Here is a 20,721-nt window from a genome sequence, read left to right on the forward strand (position 1 = left end):
TCCGGAAAATGAAGCAGGATCTCAGACGGCTAGAGCGAGTATGGCGACGGACTCGTGACGGAGCCTCAAGAACATCTTATAGGACGCTTATGAAAGCCTATGAGATGGCTATGAAAGCTGCTAAGAAATCTTACTTTGCAGCTTCCATTGCATCCGCTAGCTCTCGCCCGGCACAACTTTTTAGAATAATTAGGTCAATAACGTCCTTAGGAGGACAACCAAATTTAAGCACAAATTCGACCCACAGCTGTGAGGCATTCGCGAGCTTTTTTGCGGAGAAAGTCCTGTTGCTCCGCCGTGACCTCCCTGCCAATTTAGACACAGTGACTGAACTGGAGGCCCCTCGACTGACTTCAGGTCCAGTGTTGGACCATTTCGATCGGATACTCCCTACTGATGTGGATAGATTCCTCCAAGTTGGTAGGCCCACCACCTGCCTCCTTGATCCGTGCCCGTCTTGGCTGATTAGGGAGTGTCCAGATGTTGCGCGGACCCCCCTGGTTGAAATTATCAATTTGTCCCTTGACACGGGGACATTCCCAGGGGAACTGAAGGAAGCAGTGGTGCGTCCACTCTTAAAGAAAACTTCATTAGATCCCTTAGACCTATCCAATTACCGCCCAGTTTCAAATCTTCCATACCTGGGTAAGGTAATTGAGAGAGCGGTTGCTGAACAGCTTGGTAGGTTTCTGGAGGAAACATCGGCATTAGATCCATTTCAGTCCGGTTTCCGTCCTGGTTTTGGGACGGAGACGGCTCTGGTTGCCCTAACAGATGATATTCGTAGACAACTGGATCGAGGCGGGTCAGGACTGCTGATCCTTTTAGATTTGTCAGCAGCCTTTGACATGGTCGATCATGATCTTCTGGACCATCGCCTTGCAGACGTGGGGATACAGGGCATAGCCCGTAACTGGTTGTGCTCTTTTATCTCTGGTCGGGGACAGAGGGTGGCACTAGGGAGGGAAATGTCGTCACGCCACTCCTTGGTGTGTGGAGTGCCGCAGGGCGCAATTCTCTCCCCAATGCTTTTTAACATCTTTATGCGCCCTCTTGTCCAGATTATCCGGAGCTTTGGGCTGGGCTGTCATCAATATGCTGATGACACTCAGCTCTATCTACTGATGGATGGCCACACCAACTCGGCCCCTTACACACTGACCAGATGCTTGGAAGCTGTGGCTGGATGGTTTCGTGGGAGCCGATTGAAACTAAATCCTTCGAAGACAGAGGTCCTATGGCTAGGTCGGGATAGCATGGGGATGAGGGACCAACTCCCTTCTCTTGCGGGGGCCCAATTAGTGCCATTGCCTTCCGTTAAGAGTTTGGGTGTAATCCTTGACGCCTCCCTTTCCATGGAGGCGCAAGTCACAGCAACAGCCAAGGCGACATTTTTCCACCTTCGCCGCACCAAGCAGTTGGTCCCTTACCTTTCCCGCCCCGACCTGGCCACAGTGATCCATGCAACAGTCATCTCCAGGCTTGACTACTGTAACTCGCTCTACGCGGGGCTGCCCTTGAAGCTGTCCCAGAAACTCCAGCGGGTACAGAATGCTGCAGCGAGGCTCCTCACAGGGTCTCTGCCATGGGAGCATATTCATCCAGTGCTTTTCAAGCTGCACTGGCTCCCGGTGGAGTACAGGGTCAGATTTAAGGTGCTGCTTTTGACCTTTAAAGCCCTTCACGGCCTAGGACCCTCGTACCTACGGGACCGCCTCGCCTGGTATGCCCCACGGAGAGCCTCAAGGTCCATAAATAACAACACCCTAGTGGTCCCAGGCCCTAAGGAAGTTAGATTGGCTTCAACCAGAGCCAGGGCCTTTTCAGCACTGGCCCCAACTTGGTGGAACGCTCTGTCTCATGAGACCAGGGCCCTGCAGGATCTGATCTCTTTCCGCAGGGCCTGTAAGACAGAGTTGTTCCGCCTGGCCTTTGGATTGGAGCCAATTTGATTCCCTCCGCCCCCTTTTTCTTTTTTCTTTTCCTTCTCCTGCAATGAGGCTCCATTTTAATATTTTAATGTTCCATTATTTTAATGTTGTATTTTATTTTTGTTTTTAAGTTGTAATCACTCATCTTGTTTTTATTATTGCTTGTAAGCCGCTCTGAGCCCGGCCTTGGCTGGGGAGGGCGGGGTATAAATAAAAAATTATTATTATTATTATTATTATTATATAGGTGTGTAACTGCACAAACATACGTGTGTAATCAAGAAACACCCCATTTGTTGGGCATATGTATGTTAATAACATCCCTAGAATAGAACAGAGCAGAGTTCTGGATTGACTTTGGACAAAGTTTGATGTGTTGAACAAGACAGTTCTACAAATAAACCACCCTATTTATTGTTTTAAAAGAACCTCAACATGAGAAACCACATGAGGTAATTAAGTTAAAAATAACAAAAACCGCCCTACAGTCCCCAAAAGCTGCCACAGCTGTTATCCTCTTTTGAATTTGCCTTAATATTAGACCCGTGTTTTGCTCTAGATATTAAACTTTGGTTCCACAATGGGGTTAACGGTGCATACCTACTCATTCAATAGGATGAGTTCAATTGAGTTACTTAGGATTTACTCCCATTTAAATAGATTTGCAGCCTAAAACCTGCAATAGCACCTAAGAAAAGATAATGCATCATAAACATGCACATCAAATGCCAGATGTTGCCTCATTGGAGCAAGCTTCTATTAGTGATAAGATTCATACAGTTATTCATGAGTAAACAACAACAACAACAACAACATGGAATTTATTTTGAAATAAAGTTAAAAATTCAGGCAACAAAAAGGGAAGAACACATGTAACAATACAAGAAGATCACAGATCATAGTCCTTAGCCATCATTAAATTTTACCACTCCATAAAACCTAGTGTATCTTCACATGTTGAGAAAATGGCAATCAAGTTTGTTTGTTAAATGTCAAATTTAAGAAAGAATATGAAAAACAAAGCAAGATGAAAAAGGGACATGGAAGTCACAAACATATGGACAGCTTCAGACCAAAAAGTATATAGTACACTGGATACAGCCACATCATATGCCTCAACAAGCGCTTTTCAGCATTACATCTCCAGCATCTATCTGTATTAGACTGCCTTCTGGTACAGGCATTGCAGATTCCAGTATCTATTCTTTTCCATCTCCAATACCACCATTTCACAGGGAGTCCAGGGCTTCAGCAGCATGTCATCAAGGAAGTCCAGCAGAGCAATCAGGAGTCCACCGGATTTCATTAAGACTCCAGGGATGCAACCCCCTTGCCAGTGACATTCCAAATCCCACCAGGGAATGGTCCACCCTGACAATCCACTGACCAACAGACCAGTGACCAACAGATCCTTGGTTTGTAGCAAAGACCAGGTTGAGGTTGTGTCTCATCACATGAATTGGGTCCTTGATAAGCTGAGACAGGCCCACTACCAGAAACAAACTCTCAAAACCAGTCCAAAGTAGATTGGCTTCCTGATGAGAGTAATACAGTTATTTCATACCCTCCAACTTTTCTCTGATGAAAATAGGGACTTAGTCGTCGTCTTCTTCTTCTTCTTCTTCTTCTTCTTCTTCTTCTTCCTCCTCCTCCTCCTCCTCCTCCTCCCCACCAACCTGACTGGATTGCCCCAGCCACTCTGGATAGCTTCCAACATATATAAAAGCATAATAAAACATTAAGCATTAAAAAAAAACCTTCCCTATACAGGACTGCCTTCAGATGTCTTCTTAAGGCTGTATAGTTACCGGTACTTATCGCCTTGGCTCAGGGGCCGCATAACTCCATACCCTCCAACATTTCTCCGATGAAAATAGGGACGTCCTAAGGAAAAGTGGGACTTTCCGGGATCAAATCAGAAACCAGGGCGGCTTCCCTAAATCCAGGACTGTCCCTGGAAAATAAGGACACTATTTATTCTTCGTGTAGCACTGTCTGGGATAGAAAGGAGGCAAAGCTATGGTCCCGTTACAATTCACTACATACTACGGACCTTCTGGGCCCATCAACACTATCAAGGCCGCACTGCAAACTTCCAACCTCCAACACTGAAAGTAAGAAACTAGAGAGAGGATTTGCCTCCAGGGATAAAGAGATGCATAATGTTGCTTCTGTTGCTAGATCTATAGCACTGGAGGGCAATGCTGCAATCCAGCACATTGATTTCAATTGTTCTTAAGCACCTCTAACTGAATACTGGATTGCAGCCCAAATGGCTAATCAGCAGGCAGGACTTTAATAACTCGTACTCCACTGATGTTTTTGTTTTCCCCTGTGCTTGATTCTCATGGTAACTGTAAAACTATCCCTAGTGTTCCCCGACCATCAGTGCCACAAGGGAAGCATTGCAGTTTTGAATATGTTTTTAATTTTGGTAGCAAATAATTAAATGGCAAAGAGCTTGAAGTTTTTACAATGGAGGCGCACATATGTTTTAGAGGCTCATGATCTATTTTCCCACTAGAGTACTACAGAAGATAGAATTCCCCCTGTGAAAACTCACCAACCCAATCCTTCTTAAGTAGCTAATAAGTTCAATGCTGAGTATGTAAGGGAATGATCAAACAGTTTCACCAGCAGCACTAGCTCATACTGGTTTGATGGAAAAGAGAGAGAACTACATAAATAACGGCAAATTTCTGCGCAGCTTTAGAGATCACACCTGAAATATTCAGTCGGCCTTAAACAGCTGGCATTCAGACATGATCAAAACAAAAGTATTATCTGTCAGCTGAAAGCAATGGCTTGGCATTGGCAGCAAATGAGAGCCAAAGTCTGATTAAAGAACAAGTAAGTGGTTTATGAAAAAGATTTAAGCAGAAAGGTGGAAGAATATGGTAGAATAGAGAAAGGGGAGTCACCACACTCAATAATTTAGTGAACATCCAGCAGTTTCCCACTAATTCAATTGTAAACAGCTCCAAGAACATGGCTGATACGGAGGGGTATACACTTTCTTGAAATAAATAACTGTGCAAGATAGCAGACTATTTTTGCTATCTGTAATTTCTTTTTCAAATAAATGTGTCAATAAGCACAGGAACAGCTTGGTGGTCTTCTGTAGCACAACTCCAAGCGCAGGAGCCAACTGCAGGCGGCTGTGGGTGCTTGGGCACCCACAATAATCTAATTGTGAGGGTCAGGCACCCACAAAGTCAATGAGCAAAGCCAGCAGGTGGCAGTGGCACTGCCTCAGAGAGAGAAATTGTTCAGCTCTGCCCTCCACAGCCAACCGATGAGGCACCGTTTCTGGGTTAGGGGCTTGGACGCTGAGACAGTGTCTCTCTGCATCCGAGTGTGAGCCCCTCTCCACAGAAAAGGGTGCTTCGCTGGCTGTGAAGAGTAGGAGGAAGAGGAACGGCTGCCGCAATGTGGACATGCGACGTCACATCACACATTCGTGTTACGACAGCAGGCACCCACAATCCTGAGGGCGAGGTGGCTCCCCTGGTTCCAAGAGTAGCCATTGCTAAGGAAAACACAACCATCAACATTGCCAGTCAAGTGTTTGCATTGCTACACGTGACAGAAAAACAGGCTTATGAGGGGGACTACTTACAGAACCCACAGGATGGAGTACCACTGAAATGCACCATTTCATATTTCAGGGTACACAGAGGGATTTGGAATAAAGGGTGAAAGAGTAACCAAGTTCCAAATCTTTGTTCCTGCATGCATTCATGTTTAATGTGTCATAAAGGATGGTGTTTCATTACGTATTGCTCAGAGTAAACCCATTGGCATTAACTGATGCAAATTAGCCATGCTCATTAATTTCAGTGGGTCTGCTCTGAGTAACATTAAGGGGAATACCACTGAAAACATCTGTATTGCCACTCTGGCCATCAGCAGTTGTGTTCTCTACTGCCTTCAAGAGCCAAATGGAAGGTGCCCTTTGAGGCAAGTTTCCTAGGACTTTTTCAGACTGGTTCTTCTCTGCTGGATGGTCCAATTTCAACAGAGCACTAGTTGCAAAATAAAAATAAAAATAAATAATAGCAAGAGCTTTTGACATGCATACACTTAGCACCGTTTATAACAGTAATCACTTTATTTATGGATGCTGTGAGCCAGCCAGAAGTAAGATGATAATAATTGTTTGCGGTCTATAATAAGGGAGGGGGTGACACTCATTCTAAATGTCACTCTTGGGATAGAGGGAGAGAAGATGGGAACTCAGCCTGAAGCTGGAAAACTCAAGAGAACTACACTAATTGTTATTTCCTGCCACACGTAGTAGGTGGTCATTCTACAGACATTTTTAATTATTATTGAAAAGAACCAAACTGGACATTTGGGGGGGGGGGACCTCATAGGCACCCATCCCTTTGGCTTCATTTCCCAGTGGTTTCATAAAAGAGCAACAGAGAATCACTGGCTATACTGTTAGCCACTAAAATGAGTGACCATGCAGATTATCTTATTCTAAGATGTGACATGTAGAATATGAGTCGTACACAAAATTTGTAAGCTATACAAAGTTAGGATGGTGCTATTTGCTCACTGACCTTAGGATTGACCTTAGAAGTATGAAACAAACAAGGATTGATCAATGAAGTTCTCCACTTGGGTGCCAAATCAGAGTTTGGTGATTGGGAGCGTCCATTGGCTCATTACCTCCCATTTCCATGTCTTATGTTTTCGCCAGTCATAGCTTGCCATGACATCTACATTGGCAAAGTAGAATTAGCACAGTGTCTTCAAATAATGATTTTGAAACGAGTTTACAAACTTACAATTTGCCAGCTCAGATGTGGCAGCAAAATATGGGTAGCAAAAATCAGGAAGTGGAAGAGGAAACCCAAACACAAGGGAAAGAGGGAAAGAGTGTGAGCCCCAGGGAAGGACCCAGTTGCCAAACCACCATTGATTTGAACCGTGGAGTTTAGAACACAGACTAACGGGCTTTTTTGCTCAGTACATTTTCTTCCCTAATAATGTATGTGTACAGAAAAACTGAATGAATGCCTCCCTTGTACAAAGCATGGAACCACATATAAAATTGATTACAGTATTATGAAGCATGGTTACTGGTGTGCTGAGTAAAGCACTCTAATTTCAAGCCTTTGGTTTATTCAAAACATGTTCTTCAGGGAGGAGTTGTAAACGTATTTGAAACATATCTAAAGAGATTTCTCTAATTCTGAAAATCCATTTCTTATTTCCCTTTACTCATTTCACAATCTGAGATTTGGGTAATCTGAAATCAATAGTTACAAAAGACTACTCCTATGGTAATTTTCCTACTACGTCTTGAGAACAGCTTATTTCTTTGATATTTTTACAGTTTGTCAGCAGTTCACTATGGGCTGAAGAAGACAAAAGACAGCAGAAAACGGAAATCAGCAAACGGAAAGAGCAAGGCAGTGTTCTGATGAATTCATGGAAAACTAATGAAAAACTCTTCATTTATTCTAACATAGTCTCTTGTCTCTGAGACACTTATGGGTCTGGATGAAACATCTTTGATTTATTTTTTTGCTCATGCATGCATTGATAAATGAGAGGATATCATTTTGTGGATATAGGGACATGTTAAGGGTATAGCCTGCATATTTCAATTTCTATCCCCCCCCCCCAAAAAAAAAAACCTGTAATGAGGATCCCAAAGGGACACTAGGGCTTGAAATTGGAACGCAAACTGAGGCTGGGACCTTGGCCCAAGGCTGTGTACCCTCAGATCTCAGAGTTCTTCTTAAATCCAGAAGAGAAGGTTAGAGGAAAAGAACCCTCTGGTTAGCAGGAAATGTGGAGCCTTTGGTTTGGTCAGGCCTGGTGTAAGTACCAGGAACCTACAGTTATGCATTTCACTGGTAAACAAAGCAGTACCTCTCAAACTCTAGCATCTAACTCAAAACCTCTACATTTAGATTTTTGAGCATATTTCTACTGTAGACAGTATCCATGAAACTTTCCTTAAAGCATTTCAGCTCCCAGGAATTTTTAATGTCCTCAAAGACCTAGAAATAAAGGTCACACTTTTACTGACCTTATTTGATATTCTCTCAGAAAATACATTTTGAGCATTAGCTAAAGTCCACTAACATTTTTGTTCAGCTTTGTCAGTCTGAGCTTTGATCTACTGGCAAATAATAAATTAAGAACCACTAGTCTGGTTCAGTACTTGGAGAACAGCACTAAAACTGTTGATACCACAAGCAGTGGAGTATTTGTATAGCTAGTATACTATCCCCCGCCAGGTTACAGTTGAATGGCAAAGGTTTTGCGATCTTAGTAAGACATAAAATTAAAGACTCAACAAAAATATGTGAAAATAAATAAATGAATAAATATTTTTTTAAAAATTTATATCCCGCTCTCCCCGGCCAGGGCTGGGCTCAGGGCGGCTAACACCAAATCTAAATTACAATAAAACGTAATAGAAAAAAAGTTAATTAAAATACGGCTTAAAATGCAGCCTCATTTTAGTAGTAGCCCATAAATCAAGACCATAAAGGGAGGAAACATCAGATATTCACCCGAGCCAGATATCCATGCTGGTCCTACATGGGCCAGCAAAAAAGCCAAAGTAAAATTTATATGCCAAATCCCATATAAGGGGTCAGAGTGAGTCTAAGCCGAAGGCCAGGTACAACAGCTCTGTCTTGCAGGCCCTGCGGAAAGATATCAAATCCCGAAAGGCCCTGGTCTCTTGTGAAAGAGCGTTCCACCAAGTCGGGGCCAGTGTTGAAAAGGCCCTGGCCCTAGTTGAGACCAATCTAACCTCCTTGAGGCTTGGGACCTCCGAAGTGTTGTTATTTATGGACCTTAAGGTCCTCTGCGGGGGATACCAGGAGAGGCGGTCCCATAGGTCCCGCAGGTGTGTGGGTCCTAGGCCGCATAAGGCTTTAAAGGTCAAAACCAGCACCTTAAACCTGACCCTGTACTCCACCGGGAGCCAGTGCAGCTGGTAAAGCCTAATCCAGTTTTGCAAATGGTTCCGGGTGCTTTGAACTGAAGCATGCTTAAGCCTTACACTACTCAGTTCCAGAGCTTCAGCAGCATAATATTCAGAAACATGAAAATACTGTTTTTTAAAAAATGTCTTGGCCGTCTTCCTGAATAATAATAATATTCAGGGTGATTTACAATTTCAAAAAAACAGAAAGATTACCAAATCAGCAACAGAACATGCAAGAAGTTCAAGAATTAAAACTGTGGTTTCCCCCCTGATCTTCCAGGGTTCTTAACTGTGCAGGGAGCTCACCTGGGTAGAGCAGGCTGCAGAAGAGGGGCGTGTGTGTTGCAGGGACACCAATGGAAAAGTGTGGGAGGAGCCACAGTCCCCAATCTCCCCCTCACATGTTGGTAATCACAGGGTGGGGGGAAATTGAATGACTAGGACTAGAGATCTAATGCTTAATGCTGGTAGTTACCTATATCTTTCTGTCAGGATTAGCATGGGTATTCCCGAAAAACCAAGAAGTAAATAACTAGCGTCAAGATTTCACAAAATTCAGCTGGTATTGTCAGAATTCACCACATTTTGGACACACCCAGTAACATAAGATTGCTGAACTATACCACTGGGTAAAATAAGAAATCTTATCACAAAGCCCATGGATACTTTTTTAAAATGTTATATATGCTATCTGTAGTTCTGGAAATGTTGACCAAATTATGTTTTGTCGTCCCTGAGAGCCAGAAAAAGAAAAGATTCAACAATTAAAGGTAAGAAAATTTCAAAATCCTGAGTTTGGGCCAGTGCCTTGTGATGCCCCTCTCAAGACCACTTATGGGGATCCCCCTTTAGGTTATGGATCCAGTATCATACGTCCCCCTTGCCCAGTCATTTTCCTGACCTGTGGATGATCTGCATTCTCCTGACAGCCCCTTGACACATCATGTCTGATCATTGGACATTGGCTGGTGTTGAAGATTGATAATACCAAACGAGATGGACCAATGGCTTGACTCAATATTAGGAAGCTTTCTTCTTCTTAGCAAGAAAAAACTCTCATTTTTGTTATCAATATTTAGATATGGTGGTGATTTAGTAGACCTGAACTTCACAGTATAGCACAGTCTCTGTCTTCACAATCAGCAGAAAAAAGCATCTCCTTGAAGAGATTTCCCTATTTTCTTTTGCCAAAATAGAATTGGTTGCACGTACCATGCAGGTTCTATGTGCTTGCCCTCTTGAGAGGGCCAGTGTGGTGTAGTGGTTAAGAGCGGTGGACTCGTAATCTGGTAAACCGGGTTCGCGTCCCTGCTCCTCCACATGCAGCTGCTGGGTGACCTTGGGCTGGTCACACTTCTCTGAAGTCTTGTTGTGAGGGAGGGAGGGAAAGGAGAATGTTAGCCGCTTTGAGACTCCTTCGGGTAGTGATAAAGCGGGATATCAAATCCAAACTCTTCTTCTTCTCTTCTTCTTGCCAAAACAATCTTGAACATCTATCATATACTGTATGGAAATAACTATGTGATTGTACCCAAAAGGCATTTCAAGAGCAAGAACAAATAGTTTCCCTATGCCAGCTCTGGATCAGCACACTACGTTGCTATACTGCAGCAACTCTTTAAAACGAAATGTGCTTCTATATTAGTTATGTGAATCAGGTCTATAGACACTTGCCTTTTCAGAATTATATGAGCAGCTGCTGGAAAGATGCTGCCCACTGCCATATTCTAAATTTCAACATAGGCTGAAACATTTTCAAAGATTATAAATACAGTAGTATCCAGGCACAATTTTTATACTGTAATATGGAAACCCCCAAGGAAATGTGCTATCTGTGTCCAAATCATAAATGGAGCCTAATTTCCAGCACAGCAGAAGTTTTCAATTTTTCATCTGGAGCAATACAGAGTCTGTCCAGCATCTACATTATAGCTCCTGGTGTACTGTACGTATTTCTTGCCATATGCTAACGCGAAACAGCGAGAATTCAGATATTCACTTCATTCATTAAAATCCAGATAGCCTATTATTTTCCCCTTGCACTCTAATAGATATTCACTGTCACCATCCAGGCTTCTGATTCAATTTGCCTAAATCCCATCTGAAGAGTAATCCTGATGGAGAATTAATCTAATCACCAATTTCTTCTCAGAACCATCAACTGTGGCTGTTTCTTAATACAAGCATCGGCGCCTGACCTGCCACCAAACGGAAGCCTGGTGAATAGAAAATAGTCAGTGAATCATATACATCAAGATTTTCCAGAGGCGTCGTGAAAATGCTCCCATGAGCCACTTGTGGTAGTCTTCTAAAGAAGCCAGCTGTTGACCTTCACATGTTTGAACTATAGCACCAGGACAGCAGTATGGGGAAGGCTGTTCTAGCACATATGAAAGTGTTTAAATTAAAAACTACAGTGGTACTTCGGGTTAAGTACTTAATTCGTTCCGGAGGTCCATACTTAACTTGAAACTGTTCTTAACCTGAAGCACCACTTTAGCTAATGGGGCCTCCCGCTGCTGAGACACCACCGGAGCACAATTTCTGTTCTCATCCTGAAGCAAAGTTCTTAACCTGAAGCACTATTTCTGGGTTAGCGGAGTTTGTAACCTGAAGCGTATGTAACCCAAGGTACCACTGTATTCTGATTTATTTTGTTATCGCACATATTATGGATGTTCACAGACTGGCAAACTCACTGCCTGGTGACAATGGTGCAAATGCATCGTACTGGAATTTTTTCCTAATCTGAACTAAAATTCCAACTGTAAGATTGAGCTAAAATGGGCCAAAAAGTTCAGTCTTTGCTTTCAAGCTGCTCCAACATTAAGCTTGTTTCCTACGACCAAAAGCCTTATAAAAGGAATGGTGCTTCTAACCAAAATTGTATTATAACATCTTTCCAGACACAGAAGAGAAGCCAGGAAATCTTAGCTATCATCAGGCTACATCCTATTTAACCAGTATATTACTCACATAGTTCTAGGGCTCTGATCCTAAACATTTTTCCTGGAAATAGGTCCCACTGAACTCAGTGGAGTTTTCTCTGAGCAGACATATTTCAGATCACATGAATGTAGTCCCAGAGCAATAATTAAATCAAGATCTATAAAGTATGAAAAATTCAGCTTGTTGTTAATTAAATGGTCGAGTATTTGGGGCATTTCTGCAGTATCTGCTGATATCAAATACCAATACGAAGCCCTCCACTTGTAAAATGTTACAAAAGCTGCTTTATTTCCACCAATCATACAATATAAATATGTTACATTTAACTTCTACTATAAATACCAAAACTGATATGAACATGTAGATGAAAACATCCCACATCCTTAAAGGAGATATTTGATTGAAATTACTATCAAACAAGTTTTCATTTTTTTAAAGAAAGCCTTTCACACATTCCATATTCTCCAGTATTCCCCCCCAAGTTCAAAATCTCCCAAATGTATCTACTGGTGCAGACATAGCTGACAAGAATCCAAGTTTCCTGTAGATAAATATGATGGCTGAAAGTAACTCAAGGCTGAAGGCTTTGGGGGTTGACAGTACCGTGAACAAACGGATCAGATCACTCAAATGAAGAGAGAGAAAAGGTGAAAGCAGTATGGACAGCTGCTTGGCCAATAACCTGGGGACACATACTCTTATCTGTAGGATTGGGGTGACGGGCGGCTGAACTGAGCGCGTCGTAGCAGAGAAAAGGGCAGCAGTGTCTACAGTGAGCAAGATCTATAATGCAAAGTAAAGGCATAATGCAAATTACGATCAAACCGAGAAATGGTACCGTGTTTTGTACTGATGCAGCCCTTACAGTGCTGAAGGTCAAAAGCCAAGGTACGTTCGTATGTCTGGTGTACACTTCAAATGCAGAATGTGTGAAAAGGGTCTCTGTCATTCACTTGAAGATACAGCCGTCTCATAATAAGGGCCGATACAGGAGGGAGAGACATATCAAAGTGGAAAAGGGAAGAGCAGGGCGAGAATAGAAGAAAAATTGGCAGTTTCCTAGAGGGAGAGGGTAGAGATGGCACAGAGTATACTTCAAAGAAGGAGGTGGTGCCAGGGGGAGGGGCACAGGTACTGCCTCATTGTGCTAACTTAATTTCCCTATGTGTGGTTTTAGTGGGAAATGTTTAAGAAGTAGTTTTTATGTGTAGTATATAGTGCTACTGATACCCGAGGAAGAATCTCAGCTGTTATGTTTCGGTATTTTGTATTATCCATTTAAAATGGGTTTCAGAGGACTCTCCTTGCATAAATATTTAGCAACTAGGTGAATTCAAGTCAATAATGGCTGCTCTGCTCATCATCAATATCTGATTTCCAGACCACATCTTTGTTTTCTTGCAATTTATCTACCAGGCACAGTAGATTAACAGTTTTCAACAAAATTATTCTATCAAATGCATATTGACCGGGTTTTGTTTATTATGAGGTTTGTAACTGTGTGCGTTTTAAGATTGTCACAGCACAAATATGTAGAAAAAGGCAGTCCTCAGAAATGACAAAAATGTGTGAAGCTGCTGATTCCTTGCAATGGTTAACCATGTAATGGTGTAACCATATAACAGCATTTCAAGGGTATAATCTAAGGCGTTGGGAAGTCATTTGACATGTTGCCATTGTTAAGCAAATGGGAGCCAGAAATCCCAGATGATCAACCTCAAATCACCTGAAGATCTCCCAGTAGATCCCAATCGACCCTTTGCCTACCCCTGCTATATACTAATAGAAAACTCATTCTATGAGGGTGGATTTGTATGTAGGCAAAATGACACTACACAAATGGAATGCAGAAATAAAATTTTAAAAAATCTGTAGGAAGCGAGGGGAAACGAAAGGATGAAAAGGCACAAAAACAGCTTAGTTAGGATTCAGCAGGCTTGGTACGTATGGAATGCTGACTGGCTGTTAATTTTTTGTGCCAAGATTGAGAGAAAGATGCAAGCCTTGTTTGTAATAGAACAACCCTGGGAAAAGGGTTGTGCAAGGCTAGAACCTTGAACAAGAGCATCCTATGTTACAATAGGGTTCCATATTTCCATATTTCCCTCCGGATGCAAATTTCGCCATTTCAATTGGCATTTCAATATGGCATTTCAATATGGCAACCCTATGCTACAACATTCTCTATACTGCTAAAGTAACATGCAGCAGAGCTCAGTATCTGAATAGTGTAGAGAGGATCTGCACCAGTGCTGCACATGACTAGTTGCAGCTGGCACTGGCCTGGAAGATCACAGTATCATATGAGTTGGAAGGGACCACAGGGATCATCTAGTCCAAGCCCCTGTAATGCAGGAATCTTTCGCCCACAGCCCTGAGATTAAGAGTCTCATTATCTACCAACTGAGCTATCACTCAGGAGATATGCATACAATGTAGAAGAGCAACATGAAAAGCAATGAGTCTTGTGGCCCCTTAAAGATTAAACACCTGTATCATGGTGGCAAACTACAGGTGAAACCCAGTTCACCAGCTGCATGCATTGTTATACTAAGTTGGCAGGTATGTTTATTATGCATGAGTGTCGTGTTAAAAATGTAAACAGATAGTTCCGAGTGATATGAAATGCCCAAAAATACAGATTGTGAGAAGTATGCAAAACTAGAAAGCAGTGTTGAGGAGTAACAGATATTCTGGCACTGGTACATTCCTAAACACACATAGTGGATAATACAAAATACTACGGGGAAGATGCCATAGAGGCAAGATGCAGTATGGGAAAGGTGACCTGGGGATGCTGTTTGAAGCAGGCTCCCTAACCATTTTATTATGTAGAACAGGACCTTGGAGTTGATTTCTGTGTGTTCAGTTTGAAGGGATCAATATATTCATGTGGTGAGGTCCTTGACTTTCAAAATTAGTGTTTTCTCTGACATGGTAACTTTGGAGCAATGCTCCCCTGATCTTGTTTGGTCTACTTCTCACAAATTGTGCTCAGCTAGAAAAGTCCTGTTACTATAAGCTCATTCCGTTGCATTTTGTGCAGTCGCAGTCCAAAGCACAGCAAAATGTGCTTAAGTTCCGATGAAATCCATCAGTTCTAGGTGTGCTTAGCAGACAAGAACTGTGCCCTGACCATTTTAATACATGCAGCGACACATCTTTTGAGATAGTGTGCTTCCTCTTCTTCCTCTGAAAGCTACTCAGCTGTTTTTAGGTGCCGTGTGCTTGACTGTGTTTATTACTGACTATCCAAAGTAGTAATTAGCTTGTTAGGTTGTCAGCAAGCAAGTTAATTTCATTTAGTCTTTATTAATTTCACTCCTGCTGGCAATTTCTTTTTAGCTACCTTTGCTCTTGACAACTTGGCAGTGATCTTCTATTCAACAGAGGGAGGATACATAACTATGATATTTTGGAGATGGCATTTATTTGGAAAGGTCTATTAAATTAAATTTAAAATGTTGATAGAGAAAACAGGATGTTCTATTCCAGATTCATAACAGGTTAAGTCAAAGCAAAAGAAGCCCTATGACATTTATCTTACTTTACTGTGTCCCACTTTCATAGATACTGCTGTTGCTATTAGTTCTGCGTGGGGGGGGGGGGATAGACAGCATCTGCACATGTCTTTTTCTGCCCTGCACAGCTAACAACTGCTTTTTAGCAGGAGGCAATTTACCTTGGAGAAACTGCCTGGGAGAAAAGGATTAAACAACACCTTCCAAATCAAGCCCTCCCCTCAACCTTCATACACACCCCGCCCTTAATAGGGCTGCTAATTAGCAAAAAAAAAATTCAGTGGACATCCTGTTCACAGATCTCCTGTCTGGTTGTGCTGTCTGGACATCACTTTGTGCTCAGGAGAAATTGGACAGTCACTCATCAAAGGTTATGAAACAACAGCTTTGTCCATCTTTGTTCACAAGAGGAGGGGTGGTTTTTTAATATATACATATATAGGGAAGAGAAGTGGGATGGCAGTCTGGAAACCAATCTGAGGGAGGGTCCCAGGGGCTGGGGGGGGGCTTGTTCTGGATGCTGAGGATATGCTGAGCCAGAAGAAAACTTCGTCCTGGCAACAGTGGATGCCCCAAGTGCAGAGGCAGAGATGTCACCATTGGCCCGTCTCACCTTCTGCTAGAAGGACAATAGGAAAACCCTGAAGTCTGGAGTCCACAGGAATATTTGCATTAAATTAGTATGATGTAGGTCAGCCTTCCCCAACCCAGTGCCCTCCAGATGTTGGAATAGTACTTCTGCCATCCATAAGCACTGGAGGGCACATCTGGAGGGCACTAGGTTGGGGAAAGCTGACCTAAGGCATGTCACTAAACCAAAAGACAAATTTTTAAAATACCGAACCTTCACAAAGGTAACGAACTCTTCCACCTTGTCATTGGACATCATCAATTTTTTCTGCAGTACTTCGAGTGCCTGTTCACTTTGCTTTGCCAAGCCATGAAGTTGCTGGGAGGCAGTGGTTTCGAGTTCTGTCATGGCACATTCCGCCTCAGCCATTTTAGCTTCCAGATTGGCGAGTTTAAGCTCCTGAAATAAAGCCACATGAAAATGATACTGGTATACTTTTCACTCAAGAGCAAAATACCCTAAGGTGAGTCAATCAAGCCATGAGAGGGATTGCGAGTTTTGTGGATACATAGTGAGTCCACAAAGTCCATTGTGTCCCCTTTCTAGGAAGATTCACTGTAGGGACCACAACTTGGTTCCTTCACCCTTAGAGTGGGGATATTCTTAGTTCTTGTCTGATTTCATGAGGAGTTGGGATACTGCACAGTTAGAAGCTAGAGCAAGAACAAGAACATAAGTTAAAAACTGTATTCAGCTTCCTTTACCATGTTCATTGCTGTCTTCTTCCAGTGTCATATATCTATAAAGGAACCTTTGCTTGATTTGCTTTAGGTTACAACGATTTTGTACATTACTCTCTCCCAACGGAGCAACCTGCTACCCTCTCCCATGTCCCCACCATTCTTCCTCAGCTGTTTGGGGTCAAACAAACTCAGAGAAAGGATCTATGTATTGGTGTGTCGTACCTGGCTTAAACCTAAGTGCTGTTTCCTTTGGACTGTATCACACAGTTGTGGATTTTCTACCACCGAGTGCCTTGGGCTCAATGAAGCCATCGCTGTCCTAATATGGGCTCAGGGTACGTCCTGCCCATAATACAAATGTAGGGTTTTTGACCCAGTAGGAGGCAAGAGTAAGCTTTGAGTTCATACATGACCTTCATTCCATCTTTCTTTCCCTCTTTTCCTAGGTACCAACCCATAAGACAAGGTGAGGCAGCAAGATCCACAGAGGCAGCAGATATGGAATGCATTGCCCCCTGCTGCTGCTACCACTCCTTGGAGGCTGGGTCCGTGGACTTCTTAAGCCCCACCCAATGCCACCTCTGCAACGACCTTTTGCTCCTCCCATCCTTGCTCCCGATGTAGAATTTTATCCCCCCCCCCCCCGTTCCTGATATACATCTTCCCTTACCCATTCTCCCCTGGTGAGGGAGTGTCATTGTGCGGTTCACCACAGGTGCCAAAACGCCTTGGGCCAGCCCAACTAGGTAATAGGTAATAAGTAAGGTGGGACGCAGGTGGCGCTGTGGGTTAAACCGAACAGCCTAGGACTTGCCGATCAGAAGGTCGAGGTTCGAATCCCTGTGGCGGGGTGAGCTCCCATTGCTCTGTCCCTGCTCCTGCCAACCTAGCTGTTCAAAAGCACGTCAAAGTGCAAGTAGATAAATGGGTACCACTCCGGCGGGAAGGTAAACGGCGTTTCCGTGTGCTGCTCTGGTTCACCAGAAGCGGCTTAGTCATGCTGGCCACATGACCCGGAAGCTGTACGCCGGCTCCCTCGGCCAATAAAGCGAGATGAGCGCCGCAACCCCAGAGTCGGCCACGACTCAACCTAATGGTCAGGGGTCCCTTTACCTTTAAGGTGGGAACAGGAATAACACTTAAAACCTCTGTCTCTACCTAAGCTAAAAGAACAACATGAACAGAAAACCAATGGAGAGCCAAAGATATGCTTTCTACATAGAGCAGGGATGGGGAACCTATGGGCCTTCATATGTTGTTGGACAGCTGTAATTCCTGACGAGTCCACTTCTCCCCCAGCTTCCAAACATTGCATGTCGTTGGTGCTCTCCGGGGGGGGGGGAGGCATGGGGAACTTGGCACTGTGTGGTGCTGGGAAGCCCATCTGCCACTATTGTCATTGTGTTTGGGAGCCAGGAGAGCAGCAGTGCCTCCCACACCAGACCCTACAGGTTTCTCATCCCTGACCTAAGGATAATGATGGTGGGCACCACAGGAGCATGTTCACATATTCCCTGACTGCCCCAACCAGAAGTTTCAGTCCTTGCTTCTTGAATTGCGCAGAAAAAAGCAGCTCCGCTGAACCCATTTTAGGGTGCTACAAACAGGGGCATATTGAATTTCATTACCTAGGCTAATATCACAGAACATCATACTGTGATTCATTTAATTCATCTTCAAATAAGCATTTAGCCATTACATTCATATCTTGTAAAGGCTCCAAGTCCAAGAGAATAAAAACCACAGAGATACCGCGATGGGTAGAGCGAAAATGCAGAGTTGCTAACCTCACCACTCTTTTCCTTTTGGTAATAAACACTGTACATGAAAAGGTTAGGTAGAAATTAAATATTCTGTGTTTAATCCAAAACAATCTGTAACCATGTACCTTTTTGTCCAGCTCCTCCTTAGCTTTGCGATTCATCTGCTCATATTGTGCCTTTTCTTTTGTAGCTACATTAAGCCTTTGCTTTAGTGAATCAATCGATGTTTTTTTGTTTGAACAATCTTCCGTCAATGACTTTACCTGAAGTAACACCCAGAGAATAACTGTTATTAGGGGAAACATTTGCATCATTTCGAGGGGAAACCTAAAACCTTTTGCCAAAATAACAACTACGTTTAATTGTAAACATTTCTTTTGCCAGATTAGGTGAAAAGGCCGGCAGCTCTCTTTCAGCTGTTCCTGCAAGGACTGTATCCCATGGAAATCAATAGAACTTATTCACATAACTGGCTACAGAGCTCCAAGTTCGTAGTGATTACAAAATTCATAGCATTTAGCAAGTAGACAGATATAAGCATGCAGAAAGTATAGCTACATGGAGAATTAGTGCTTTCAGGTTTTGATGGAAACAAATATTAACCACACAACCCTTCTGTTAGTATCCAGCACCTATAGATTTTGTTTGGATCAGCCTTTCTCAAACAACTGTAAAGGAAATGTATTCAAGATCTATGCAATCTATGGTATGCAGATACTTTCTCTCCCCGAAATCAAAACATGCAAGATTTAATATCACAGCTCTTCAAAACATTGATTTTCTAAAACAGAAACAAAATCAAGGATTCATTTTGCACCTTCCTGGTGTGATTTCCTCTCAACCCCAACCCCCCTCTTTTTGGCTGATGATTTCTTAATGACATCTTATCTCTGACATGGAGGGCAAGAGAGTAGTTCTCTCTGGAACTGACAAGTGCTTAATGGCTGCCGGTGCAGGCTACTTTCAGAGCAACGCAGCCAGCGCCTGATTTTAAAGAGAATCAAAGTGGGGCTCGCCTCGAAAACTATTTCTGCTCTGAGGTTGTACAGTGTGAAGCCTCAGGGGTTCCTCCATGCGAGCCCTGTTTGCTGGGAATAAAAGGGTGCTGGGCAGATAGCGTAAGGAAGGCGCAATTTCACTTCTCGTCCCTTTAAGCATCTGCAAAATGCATTAAATATTTAGGGAGAAAACAACTTGCAGAATAGCATAAAATGGAATCATTAAATATATAACAGTGAAAGGGATAACATGTCACTGTTATTATAAAGCTAATTGAAATGTAATCTTTTCTTTCTGCTAGATGTTAGATAGAAAAAACACATATATTCCACATATCAGGTATCTGAGCTGCATTCTTTTGAAATTAACAAGCACAAGCAAAGCCAGATTCACTATATACCATATGTACACAGCAAACCTTTCATTCTCACATTAAATTATTTTACTGTTTAGATAGCACAAATGTGCTCTCTCTATGTATGAATGGAATTATCACGACTGCTGCAATTAATCAATGAAATCTGATAGCATTTCTAAGTGGATACAAATGCAACACTTTTTAAAAAACAAACAAACAAAACCCCACCAACGGTGTTAATATTTTGATTTTTGTATGTGATGCTCATTTTGGAGGAGGGGGATTAAACACACACAAAACATGACATACCTTTTCTTCAAGAGTTTGTAGTTTTTCATTAAAGCTTTTTTCTTTTTCCTGATTTGCTTTCATGCGCAGCTTCCAATCTTCTATTAAATTCCTTTTCATACTTAGGTCTCTCTCCATTCGAGAAATCCTTCAAATAAGGAGGAATGCAATATCCACAGAATTAGGAAACATTACTACTGTGTGCTTATTTTGAATAATTAAAATGTATGACTCTGATGAGTGCTAATCTTTGTACATTTTGCCAGTGCAAAGGAGTTGAAAATCATTCCATTTTTCTACACATATAAAGATACAACAGATAAATTGAAACTCTGTGGACTTCTGAATTGCAAGAACAACATTATTATGCCAGCAATGCAAATACACAGTACTTCCTACAGTTAATCATACTAAGGTGAGCATACAATTATGAGCAAAGGGAAAGCAGAATATTGCATTATTTTGGTGTAGGCTGACAAAGTGAAGAAGAGGAAGATTGTAATTTACTAAAGCATCAATTTAAAAGTGCAAATATGTGGACTGCCCAGCATGATTGTACACCTTTATTTAGGATGTAGAAAGCTTCATAACAATAAAAAGGAAGGAATTAAAATATGTCTGTGAGTAATATCTGTGG

General features: G+C 42.5%; 1 protein-coding gene across 2 annotated transcripts in view; it reads right to left on the reverse strand.

Moving 5' to 3' along the window:
* The window catches only part of CNTLN (centlein), a 174,596-nt gene that overhangs the window by 14,501 nt on the left and 139,374 nt on the right, over positions 1-20,721 (reverse strand). For both annotated transcript variants that reach the window (XR_014003283.1, XM_081176168.1), the window contains exons 21-23: positions 20,106-20,232; positions 18,565-18,702; positions 16,207-16,392 (exon numbers count right to left, since the gene is read on the reverse strand). Coding sequence is in view for 1 of the 2 variants with exons in the window: in XM_081176168.1 (XP_081032294.1) it covers positions 16,207-16,392; positions 18,565-18,702; positions 20,106-20,232 (451 nt within the window). In the remaining variant the exon portion in view is untranslated. The remainder of the gene's footprint in view (positions 1-16,206; positions 16,393-18,564; positions 18,703-20,105; positions 20,233-20,721) is intronic.

The sequence above is a fragment of the Podarcis bocagei genome, assembly GCF_964188305.1.
Source record: "Podarcis bocagei genome assembly, chromosome: 17".
NCBI classification, from domain to species: domain Eukaryota; kingdom Metazoa; phylum Chordata; class Lepidosauria; order Squamata; family Lacertidae; genus Podarcis; species Podarcis bocagei.